Raw genomic sequence first — 12,857 nt, 5'->3', positions numbered from 1 at the left:
CGCCAAAATACATGTTGTGCTTCGGGTACTCACCGTGCGATGAAATGTTAATCCAAAATGCACATAATCTGTCTTTTTGGAAGGAAAAGAGGTCGGCGGCCATTAGAGCTGTGCATCTTCACTGATCTCACGATTCGATACGATTCGATTATACAAGTCTACGATTCGATTCGATTCGATTATACGATGCATCTCGATGCATCTCCGATGCATCTCGATGCATCTTAAATCGATGCATCACTTTTTCCGCAATACATGATTTATTTTTTCTCACTTTCTTTTTTCTCACTGTGTGGCTACTTTTCAAATAAAAGTGCATTTGGAATTGCATTGTATTATGATCCATAATTAAAATAAACAACTGCATGTACTTACATTCTATTTTATTTGATTATTAAATTTTTTTTTTTTTTTTTTTTTAATAATCGATTTTTGATATTTGTTAATCGATTCAGAATCGTGTAAGCATCGCGATGCATCTCTGAATCGATTATTTTCGGCAGCTCTAGCGGCCATGTTTGGAAAGTAGTGCCGGCTACCTCTTTTCCTTCCAAAAAGACAGATTATGTGCATTTTGTAAAAAACCTCCTTTAAAGGAGAAAAACTAAATCCAATGTACTGTTCATAGAAAAGAGTTAAAAAGCCTTCATTCCACTGGCCTGTTCAAAGAATCAATTAAAACTTCCTCGGTAACGGTGAGATGATCTTTGGTGGTTGTATATTCCAATACAGTAACCACAGGTCAGTTTCCACAAACAACGAGAGTGTTGGATTTTAGTTTTAGTGTGTTATGTTTTTCTTTCTCCATCTTTATGCCTCTTGCCAGTGAAAAGCTCTCATCACTCCAGCGTTTCCAATCAGGAAGCACACCGATCCACCATCTTACAAAGCTAAGCAGCTATTTTCACTGAAGTGGCCCTTTAGCTAATGCTCCCCTGTGTGTGTGTCTGTGTCTGTGTCCCCTCAGCCGCACACCCTGCTCAGCCTGGTGAGCGTGCACTTGGCCCAGGGTAACGTGACGGGCGCCCTGGCCCTGTTCCGCCACGTCCTGGAGACGGCGCTCTCCTCCTCGTCCTTCGCCGGCTGTGACCAGTGTCGCGCCAGCCTGCCCCTGCTGCGCTGCCTGCAGTTCTACCCCTTCCTCTACAACCTGTCACACAGACAGCCCTGCCCACGTGAGTGACTGCAACACACACACAGACACGCACGCGCACACACACACACACACACGCACGCACGCACGCACGCACGCACACACACACACTTTAAATGAAAAGGAGAGGGATGTCTTTTCTTAGCACTTATTAAGTTGAATAAAGTGTGGTATGATTGCCTGGTACTTGGCATAGTATTTGGGTAGCTGTAATCCATGAAATCTTATGTTGTGACATACCCTGTTGGGTGCCTTCATCGGTTACCACATTAGGTAACCGCAGAGCCGTGTATATAGAAGAGTCGCGACATCTCCATTCACTCCAATGGACCAGTTTTTTACTCTCTAGACTAGAGTTCCAGGAAGTAAGGTCCTGGATTAAGCAGCACTGTCGAGTTGCAGCAAAATGGAGTTTGTGATGTACTTTGAACGTTGTTGTTTTTTAATCAAATTGTACATTATCAGCTTTATTTTAGCATTCAAAAGTAGCGCGAGACCCCTTCCTGGCTGTTCATTGGCTAATGAGCCATGCATTTTGGTCCTCCGCTGACGCCACTCTCTCTCTAAATTGCTCTGGGTAACCGTAGCCTTCAGCCAGGAGGAGCACATGTCACTGTGTGGTACCCAGCCTTCATTGAGTGTTTCGACCCTTAACCACCACACTTTCTCCGGTCGGTGGGTCGGCAGTGGTGGTCAAATCACTGCCCATCTGCTCCTGGCTTCCAGCTTTCCTCCTCTCTTTTGCTGCATGTCCAGCAGGACGCGCGTTCAGCCTCCTCCCCCATCCTACGAGCAGCGTGTTTCTTGCTCTTCTCGTCGTTCTACGAGCCAGCGAGTTTCTTGCAGTTCTCGTCCAGGCCCAGAGCCCCGACAGCAGCCGCCATTTTGATTTGGCTGGAGACCCTCTGCGTCCGAACCTCCTCAGGAAACAGCCATGCCTGCCATCCTTTGCCTCTGTGCACTCCTGGATGAGAGGCTGATATTTCAAGGCCTTCCTCTCGTGGGCCTCCTCAGAGAACCTCCTACCATGGCGCCGTCAGTCAGCTCGATTCGAATAGGTTTGCGGTCTTATCATGAATTAGATTCACCTATTGGTGCAGTGGTAGCGCTGTCATCTCTCAGCAAGAAGGTCCTGGGTTTGATTCTCACCTGGAGTTGCTGGGGTATGTTCCTTCCCCATGCCTTCAGTGACCAAGTAGATTATCTTGTGAAAAGGGCCTTTCTGTGTGGAGTTTGCATGTTCTCCCTGTGCTCACCTGGGGTTTCCTCCATACAACATCGGTATGGACCCCCACTAAAAAACATGCCGAAGATCGTCACCTGACCAGTGACGACAAAGACTGAAGTTGGTCCGTGGGTGCTGTACACTAAAGCTGCTCACTGCTGCTGGCCTGCCCCCTGGAGGAAGCACGTGCCTGGATTGGATAAATACAGACCGAGACTAGCAGGCTTTGGAGTCAGCAATACTCAGGCAGGTAAACAGAAACAAGACAAGTTTATTAAAGAATATCCAAAATAGGTTAGACATTATTACGACGAATAATAACCATAATGAAATCCACAATGCATTGGTGGTGCTTGCTTAGTGCCTGCCTCATGTATACCACAGTTTCATGTAAACTAACCCATGCTTTGGGGAGATGGAATCCATAGCCGGGTTACCCGGGTAATAGGTTTGTTTATGAAAAAAGCACTGTGAAGTATATTTCTAAAGAGGAACTGCCATTGAAAATGGACAATGTCATTTTGACCCAAAGCTATGGCTGAAAGTGTGTATGGGGCAAGGGAGGGAGTCAAATTGTTGTGGTTACCTTATGTTACATACGTAAGTGTAACAAACAATGCATATTGCAAACACAGTTTATATACGGTGGTTGCCAAGAGAACTCATAACTGCGCAAATCAAAATATTTACTGTATATAAAAAGAGTTGTTGGCATCGTCTTTGTGGTTGCTTTCCGAATGCAAACATACTGCCGTCACGTTGCATCACGCCAGCTAAACTGGGATTGGCACATTCATTTCCATCCCACCCCGAGGAGGCAGCAAGCGTGGCTGTGAGAGACAGAAGTAGTTAGGCTGCACTTTAGAAGTGAACAACAGAGACTGCAGCCTTTTCTTTATTCAGTGAGCAGGAGAAGTGCTTTCGTGGAGAATTTTGCCACTCAATAATTTAAGCAGCTGAAAATAGCTGCTGCTGAATTTAGAAGGGGCTATTTTTGACTCATCAGAGCTAAATATAGCTCCTAAGCACGCTGAGTGCGCGACTACACACAAGCACTCACAAAACACACACACACACACCTGAAGTTGGGGCAAAGGATGAAATAATGTATACACAAAAAATAAAGGTAGTCAACTAATGGAAACACCAATACAAAGTCTCCTCTTAGTTGAATTCTCTGGGTTGCTGGAATTTGGTGCAGTTCCGCTATGAGTTTTATCCTGTAAAAGGCAGCGACAGAATCAAACCAATTAATACCCCGTTGACTAGACTTGATGAGTCTCACATTGAGTATAAAGCAACTGCACGTAGGGAATAACTACCCTCATGGTAAAGTCTTAAGTAAGAGTTTTGCCTACGTGTATTTAGGGATGAAATTATAAAATTCCCTTACTGTAACCGTATCGTTTCAAATTTTCATTATCATTAAAACCATATTACCGTGTTACCGTGATTACAGCGCTTTGAAAAACGCAGTAAATACTGTGTCCATCATCAACCAAAGTTAGCCACAGTCTCCCAGACGCAGACATGCAGCCTTGGTGAAATGATTTCAGTGAGTGTATCCGTGCTTTTTGGACATTTTACCAATGCCGTGATAATACTGATATTATAAGCGTGATCATTTTGGTCAATATAATCGTGATGTGAAACTGTCACATCGTTTCAACGTGTCTTCATGTGTGTGTGTCTTTATCCAGAGGGAGCTGCCTGCATGGCTGAGGAGGACCTGGGCATCCAGCTGGAGGAGTGGGAGAGCAGCAGTGAAGAGAAGCAGGAGCCGCCACCCGTCTCCACCATGGAAGAGTCTCTGCTCTTTGAGAGTAAGAGTCCACCAGCTGTAGTGACACAGCATCCATGGGCAATATGAAACCCCTCAAGGACATCAGGCAAAAAGAGCCTGATCGGAGGAGGAGCATTGAATATGACTCAGTTATTACTAGATTTCCTAGTCCAGCATTGACCCTTCTCTGTGTTAGTGCAGTTCTACATGTGGCGCGCAATTCAGCCGAGCAAGTTTCAAAATAATTTGCGTACTCTCCTGCTGATTGCAGGATTTTAAAGGTTGTAGACATGAACAACACTATTTGATATTGGGGCATCTGGGTCTTGGGAGTGGTGGATGTACCATAGCGTGTAAATAATACCTTAATGGTATATCAGCATCTTGCATTTTCTTGGGTTTATTGTGTCAGAAATGTCATGCAGACTGGGAGTCAGTGTGTGAGTCTTACATGTCAGTGGGGCTGAATTTGATGCCTTGAAAAAAGTACACCAGACTCACAGTATCTGACCAACAGTTCTGTCCAGCTAGGTGTGCCTTAAAGCCTCCCTCCAGTGTATTTTGTCCTTTTTTAAGATATTTCATATGAACTAATAGTCAATTCGATTCTGACTGAGGACAAGCTAGCACCTTAAATAGCTAGCTAGCTGTTAGCTATGTTAGCTAAGCGCACTGTCTTCTGGGGTACTAAAGCTACGTCAGGCTCAAAAAGCCACTGACTTGACTTAAACACTAGCTGGAGTCGTGCCGATTACAATGGTGCCACCCGGCTATCCCTCGCGGCTAAACTGAGGACGGAATACCGTTTCCGGTTTAACTTGCTGGTTTGGCGGAGGGTAGTTTACCTCAAATAGCATAGCACAGAATCAGATGATGTGTGCCTTATATAGCACGTTTGAAAAAGAGCATTAACCATTAAACGGGTACAAACACTGTCTGGAGGGGGGGCGTTAAACTTCACGCCTTACTGATTTACTTCTCTCCACTCTTTAGAGGTTGTCTTGGACAGTAATGGCTCGGGTGAGGCAGCCGGCCACCAGAGGGCATCTCCCTCTGCCTCCGGAGTGGCTAAAACCACCTCGGCGCTGGGGAGCGGAGGAGGAGTGGAGGGCGAGGAGGAGTGGCAGCTGAAGGAGGACCTGATGGGCGCTTTCGAAGGAGCCCTGGACGTCGGAGGCAAACGAGGGGACCTGCGAGGCATCCGCGTGCTGAAGAACGACCGCGTCATGGGGGCGCGTGCCGGCGGAGGGCCCTGCTTCGGAAACTGCGAGGACGACGAGGGGGCAGAGTGGGTATGTGCGCGTTACGTCCGATACATCGAAACTCAATATGTCGCAATACAGAAATTTGTTTGTTTGTTTTTATCGTCTATTTAATTTCTGTACCACTGAAAGGAGTTGCACTTAAATTTCGTTGTACAGCTGCTCAATGACAATAAAGGTATTCGATTGATTTGATTGGATTGAAAATGTGGCAATACGTATCGTGGGGCAGAAAGGTTAATAGCTTGATAGTAGCGTAATAATATTAATCAGAAATCGGATGACTTGCCGTTACAGTTTCACAAGCTCTCCATCCAAATTATATTATTTGCACTTTATAGTGACATTTAAAAAAAAATCTACATTCTAGCAAGCCAATGCCATCGCTAGAAAGATTTGTGTCCATAAAATAAATATTCTGCACACTCAGACTTTGTTGTCATTTAACTTTATTTATTACATCATCATATCATGGTTGTATTGTGTCAAATCATGGAGCCCATATTGCGTATCGAATCGAGAGATACAAAAATATCTTCTCATCCCTAGTTTTATCTAAGCAGTCCAATATGTACGTATGTATAACCTAACCCATGGAGCTTTCTTCCCATCGGCCTTCAGATCACCTTCCAGGTGAAGCGGGTGAGGAAAGCCAAGATGGAAGGGGCAGAGGGTGTCACCAGCTCTGATGAGAGCCAGCATGGAGAGCCGCTGCCTGGAGGCCACTCGGTCTTGGAGATCAGCGGACCAACTATCCCGTCACCTGGCCCTTCAGGTAGCGCTTACACCCCACCTGCATTGTACTTAGGAATACCAGTCCAGATCATGTGCAATTTGAATACAGAGGAATCCACGAAAATGCTGGCATCTACCGGACTGATGGAGGCGTCTTTGTCCTTGTGCTGTGGGCAGGTCGTTGGAGGGACTACACCAGTCTCGGCTGGCCTGGGCCAGAGGAGTGCCAGCGGACACGAAGGGTCGACCTCACCACTGTAGCTAGCACCTGGTTGGCTGTTTCCGCCAAGAACATTGAGTAAGGGGCCGAACACACCATACGCCAATCCTACGCTGAAGCGACGCCGCACGCGGGCTGCAGCACGCGGGCTGCAGCGATAGTTTCAGCTTCTGCTCTAATTTTCAAGCGTGCAGCCAGGCATTAAGTCAATGCAAGTTGTGAGCGGGGGCAGGGCAGCGCCAGGCAAAACAGAGCGAGGCGTGGAGCAAAACAGAGTGATTCTGGTGTGAATGGCAAGGCTGCTGCTGGAAGCAGTTGATTGTCAATTGATTGTTCTGCATATTTAAAGCTCACACATCAATTGCTATACTATAACACAGGGGCTGCTGTGTCACTGATGGCATAGTCAGGTAGTCAGTCAGCGCCATCTGCAGGAGAGCGGGGTTCAGGAACATGGGAGTTAAGATAATCGCCAGCCGTTCTGCAAGGATTACTAGTACCTAATGACAGTCAATACATACATGCAAAGTTCAACGCTTCAATGGCTTAATCAAAGTCCTGCAGTGACCAACAGACATCAAATATGTACATTCTTACTAGTACTGCTGCCACACATAAAACTTTTTTTTTTACAGATTTACAAATTTACATTTGCTGTCATGATATCGGTTATTAGAAATCCTGCCATATGGAATAGTCACAGAATTTGATAAGCAAAAATGTTTATATGCCGAATGCGTTATAGATGTAGTTGGCGTATACACCGTAAAGTGGTGTTGCTGGTCTGTATCAGAGCGATTTTACAGGTTTACAGTGTATCGTGCATGGGTAGATTAAGACTTTGCACTTGTTAATACATACTTTACAATCAAGTAATTCGGTTCTCTTGAGCCATTGGGATTTTCTTTTTCCTTTTTTATTGACAAAGATAATTGATAATTGTGTTTTTGTTGTGGTTATTGTTTCCCCCTTCCCTCCCTGTCCCTCCCAGCATCACGGAGCACATAGACTTTGCCACTCCCCTCCAGGAGCCAGCTGTTGAGCCTTTATGCAACGCCAACCTGGCTGCCAGCATGCACACCCTGGACCACCTGGCAGGGGTGGCCAACCGCGCCGCCATCCACTACACCGGGGAAAGCCAACTGCGGGAGGTAGGCTCAGGCAGGGCCCATCAATCACTAATTACTTTTGAAATGCAATCAAAAAAGTATCCATAGAAGCTTAATTGACACAGACGGTCTGACCACAGAAAAAAGTGTTGGTTATAGTTAAATAGTTATAGCTATTAAAAACATTCTGCACACAAGTCCTGTTAGCTGTCACAAATAATACACAAGCGGATTGATAGATGAGTTGATTAAGTATTGAAAAATGAATGTGAAGAATTTGTCATTCTGAATTCTAACCCAGTTTACATGCATTAATCTGACATAGATGTGTTTGTGATTATAGCATTTACACTCTTACACTTGCTTTATGAAAACTAATGTGAAGAAATTCTAACCCCAGTTCTGTGGGAAAACGATTTATCTCTGGATAGGCCTGTATAACCCCAAAGTCCATGGCTAACCCTAGTGCAGAGAGGGTTCAGTTAGCCCTGGGTTAAGATGTGGCGTAACTTATCTGGTTGGACATATCGAGTCAATAGGGATCTCAAACCTTTTCCACGTCAAGGACCCCTAAACTGACAAACATAAATTGTTCTCCTTTTTGCTGGGGACCCCCTGGGACCCCCTCAAGGACCCTTGGGGGTCCCCGGACCCCACGTTGATAACCACTGGTTTAATGGGCAAATCGGATGTGGTCTGTAACTTTAAACTTAAAGTATAAAGTACATGAAGTATGAACCATGCTTTGTATTAAGTGCAACAGTGCGATCTGGAGCACATTGTGCTACCTAAAAGGTCATGTTATAAAGCAGAGCATGTGGATTGTATGCTGCCTGTCCAGCATCTCTCTTGGTGTCTCCTGTCAGACGCCTTGTATCGCTACGTAACAAAGCAGAAATGCCATCAAAGCATTCACACAGTCTCACGTGGATCTTCTCTTGATCTTCGCCACAGGTCCTGCAGAACCTTGGCAAAGAGAAGTTCTCCCCTCAGTCTTTTGAGCAAGTGGGCACTCGCATCGCTAAGGTTTTGGAGAAGGTAAGGGCTGTCTGATCTTCGGTTAAGTCTCTCTGAACAGCTGTTGTCTTAGATATCATTTTAAAGTTGGTCTCTTTTTACATCACATTCCAGGATTTAGAAATTTACCAAACAACTACAGTAATTACCAATATCATTGCACCTTTAGAATATCTAATTCCATAAGCACAGTACACACCTTTAATTGATCATAACTATTGAATTAATTTGTGGGACTTTTGTATTATTTAACATAAATACTTTTTTACATATTTCTACATGAGCTACACACTAAATAACTGGTGAATTGCATGCAGGGGAAAAGGTATCACATATACAAGAATGGAGACTTGTATACTTGTTAGTAATAACACTACCCATTAAATAAAGGTCCCTTCAATGTTTTGTGCTTTATTAATGATTATAATATTATTTAGGCTAAATATACGTTTTTATTTATTTATCTTCCCCCACATCCCGGAAACCTTGTAGAATCAGACGTCATGGGTGTTGTCCAGTATGGCTGCCCTCTACTGGAGGGTGAAGGGCCAAGGCAAGAGAGCCATCGACTGCCTGCGCCAGGCGCTCAACTACGCCCCGCACCACATGAAGGTAAGTTGACCCCCAACTGACCTCGACAGCTAACCTGTTTCCCATCACAAAGGGGACACCCTGACATCTCATCCCCACCTCCAACTGTGATCGTAAAATAGCAACGTCCTGTTGCTTATTGCATGGTCGATGATGATGTTTTGGATCCCTCTCACCAGGACGTGCCCCTGATCAGCCTGGCTAACATCTTCCAGAACGCGAGGCTGTGGGAGGACGCCCTCACCGTGGCCCGCATGGCCGTAGAGATCGCGCCGCACTTTGTCGTAAACCACTTCACCCTCGCCAACGTCTATATAGCAATGGTAAGAGACACAGCCACCTGCCAACACCTCATAGTCTTACAGTGGCGTAGCACAGAGCACAGTTTGATTCTGGGATCAGTGGGTTTTGCATGGTATTATTTAACGAGATAGTTTTCTTAAATGCATTGTTGTTATTGCAATGCAAACATCTGACATGGTGCAGTTTTAATAAAGTGAAATGTGTGCAAACTAAGCATGAGAGGAAGCAGGCTGGAAAAAGGTAATGATGTCAAACCAGCCAATTATTCAGAGGATTGGTTAGAAACTCCTATAAATATAAATATATAAATAGCATCTTCCAATGGCTATGCTTACGTGCATAGTGAATTCCGTTCTTTTTTTTTCCACATTTCTGTTTATTGAAGTTTTCAGGGCATAGATGATACAGCACATCAGTATTTCAATTTCACTGCCTGTTATAGGACTGGAAAGACAAGCTAAAAAAAGAAAAGGAAAAGGTGAAGATATGTGTATACGGTCGTAGGAAGACAGGTTCACTGGAAAAGAAGAGGAAAAACAAATAGCTATACCTATACCATACTATACCATACCCTCCCTAACAGCAACAGTACAAAGTCATCTTCTCACCCTGAGATACTTCCTTTTCCTTATTAACAAAAACAAAAGCAAAACAAAAGTAAAACAATAATTGACATAGTCCGATCTAGGGATGTTCATCAATTATCGAAAATCGATAATTGATCGTTAAGGATTGGAATCGATCCTGTGGCATTTGGATCGTTTTTTTTTTTTTTTTTTTGGACTAGGTTTGGGTGGAATTCGTTCCTCCTCGCCCCACTCCATTGCACAGCCGACTAACGTGAGGTGGAGCTTCATATAGTCTCTAGTTTTCTGGCTGGGCACGGGCCTTTGTGCCAACAAAACTGTTTTAAACATGGGAAATTCACACCGGCATGCGCCGGGGACAGCAGTGTTGGAGAGGAGACACATTGAAATAAAGAGTTCATTGAGGAGAACACGTTGTCTTTTGTATTTTCTGCCATAGGCATTCATTTTGTAAAAAAAAAAAATTTGAACATTTTCTAAGTACCGTATTAATATGATCGATAATCGATAATTGATCGTTAATTTTCACCGATTATCGATTTTGGAAAATTTTCAAAATGAACATCCCTAGTCCGATCCGATCACCCATCAGAAACACAGTGCACAAGTATGTGAACTCCGTTCTTAACTTTAACCCAAATAAGACTTTAACTAGAATATGGGTGAGTTACTCTTTGCATGTAAACGCAGTCAAGTTTGCAACAGTAAGTAATGTTAAGATAGTTGTGGAATCATCATGTGTCCATTTGTTGAGGTGTGTTTCCCCCCTGGTTCCTGCTGGCAGGAGGAGTTTGAGAAAGCCATGCGCTGGTATGAGTCCACTCTGAAGCTGCAGCCGGAGTTCGCTCCCGCCAAAGACCGGCTGAGAACCATTCAGTGTTACCTCCTCACCAAGAGGGAGCGCCGCCAGCCCTGATCCACTCCACCACGCTGAACCCAGCAGTAGCCCACACACACACACACACAGACACACACATACTGTACACACACACACACACATGAACACACACATACTGTACACGCGCACACACACACACACACGTCTAGACCACAATTAACTTGCGCACAAGAAAACAAGAGTAAGAAACTGTTGTGTTGTTTCAATTGGGGATTCGTGTTTCATATCCCGTGGAATTTGGAAATTCCTTCTTGTTTTTGTTTTTTTTATTCCACTTTTACGCAGACCTAAAACCCTTAAGGACAGGTTTGAAAAGTGACTTAAGTAAAGCTGTAGATAATTTTTTGCCCTACAACATATTTGTTCAATGGGAGGAACTTTTGTGATGCAACGATCAAGAAGTTACGACTGTAAACACTCAAGTTTTCCTCCAAGTTCACTTGACCACCTGTAAAATGAAAGGGAAAGACATGACATTTGACTTTTTTTTTTCTATATCCATTTTTAACTCTGCATCCTTCTTCCTTCTTTTGATGTCAGTCTGTACTAACTGGAAGGATAGCTCGCCGTTTCATTCTTGGAGCTATTTTAGCATTTTTTTGTGCGAGGAGGTGACTAAACCAAAGGAAAAACCAGTATGTCATATTGTTCCACTGCTCTCTTGGACAATATTGCAGCTATCGTTAACGCAGCCCAGTCGCCAGGTTCAAATGTCTGCATTGTATTTTTTTGTAGAATCCACGGAAATGTAAAATATGAACATTTCTGAACGAAAATACGTTGCATTTCACATTTGGGGATACGTGTTAACGTTATACACGGCGGAGCAGTCTTGAACGTAAGGGCAGTCTGAGGTTTAAGGAGGTCAAAGTCGCGCTAGGGAGAAGGGGAGTTCCTGACTTGCAACTTTCCGACACAAATCATAACCCTCCCTAACCCCAGCCAAGTTGCTTTTGTTGCCTAAACTGAACCGCGTTGTTTTACTTGCCTAACCCCAGCTAGAAGTTGCTTTTGTTGCTACCGCCCGGGTTGGTAACCAGGAAGTAGCAGTGGCTCCTCCGAGCCAGCGACAAGGGAGGTGGTTACTTGGGGCCAAGGTGGGCGAAGTAACCAGGAAGAGCCGGTGTGTGCGTTGGGAGGACCACACCGGATATGAAACGCATTTTCTTACAGAGATGTTCAAATTTTACAATTCCGTGCATTCTAGAAGCGTACAATGACCAAATTTTTTCCTGCCGATTGGGTTGGTTAACTTGCATGTGTGACAGGTGTGGCCTGGAGATGGCGCCATATTTTAATTTAACTTAATTTGAAGTTTTAATTGAAAGGGGTCGTTATATTTTCTTAAGAAATCTTTTGCTGAGATGGTAATGGATGTGCTGTTAACTCGGAGGTTAAGGGAGGTAGGGTTGAACAGTAGCCTATATGCCCTCATTATATATGTCTGCTTCATAAAATGAATCGGAATTCACAATTTTTGCACTTTGTTTCTATATTGTATCATTCCTATTTATGCGGGACCTATTTGATTTTGCTCAAAGCAAGTTTAAGTACATTTGAAAAGCGATAAGGTGAAAATATGCTACTGCATTTTGCTTCTCAACGTGGAAATCATATGTCAGAAAAAGATTAGCCATTGCCCATCTCTAATTTAACTCTAAAGTGAGATCTGTTTTATATGTGTACAGTGTTTAAAGGCAGTGTGTGAATATAATTTCATCAGTTCCTCATTTCAATGCATCTGTTCATTGTCTCTTTGGGAAATAAAAAGCAAGGTGTTTTGGACTCCTTGATGCTTAAGTTGACCTGTGCAAGTTGCCATGTTTCACTTTTAACATTTTGCCCGCATGAATGAATCACTGATTGAAAAATGTTGTCAAAACATAATTGGAAACTCACTGCATAACTCCTCACGTTACATTTCAAAACACAGCCTGAAGGTGGCGGTGTCTGACATGAAGACACTACTGTGTA

General features: G+C 44.0%; 1 protein-coding gene across 1 annotated transcript in view; it reads left to right on the top strand.

Moving 5' to 3' along the window:
• Positions 1-12,619, top strand: part of ttc17 (tetratricopeptide repeat domain 17) — a gene marked incomplete at its 5' end in the record, with an annotated part of 30,999 nt that extends 18,380 nt beyond the window's left edge. Inside the window, 10 exons of the mRNA XM_083652771.1 lie at positions 968-1,175; positions 4,079-4,201; positions 5,155-5,453; positions 6,045-6,198; positions 6,336-6,456; positions 7,370-7,529; positions 8,442-8,525; positions 8,997-9,116; positions 9,275-9,418; positions 10,770-12,619. Coding sequence (XP_083508897.1) covers positions 968-1,175; positions 4,079-4,201; positions 5,155-5,453; positions 6,045-6,198; positions 6,336-6,456; positions 7,370-7,529; positions 8,442-8,525; positions 8,997-9,116; positions 9,275-9,418; positions 10,770-10,901 — 1,545 coding nt within the window. The 3' untranslated portion in view covers positions 10,902-12,619. The remainder of the gene's footprint in view (positions 1-967; positions 1,176-4,078; positions 4,202-5,154; positions 5,454-6,044; positions 6,199-6,335; positions 6,457-7,369; positions 7,530-8,441; positions 8,526-8,996; positions 9,117-9,274; positions 9,419-10,769) is intronic.
• Between the last annotated feature and the right edge of the window lie 238 nt (positions 12,620-12,857).

The sequence above is a fragment of the Poromitra crassiceps genome, assembly GCF_964638095.1.
Source record: "Poromitra crassiceps genome assembly, chromosome: 16".
Classification (NCBI taxonomy): domain Eukaryota; kingdom Metazoa; phylum Chordata; class Actinopteri; order Beryciformes; family Melamphaidae; genus Poromitra; species Poromitra crassiceps.
This window is presented reverse-complemented; position numbering and strand designations above follow the sequence as displayed.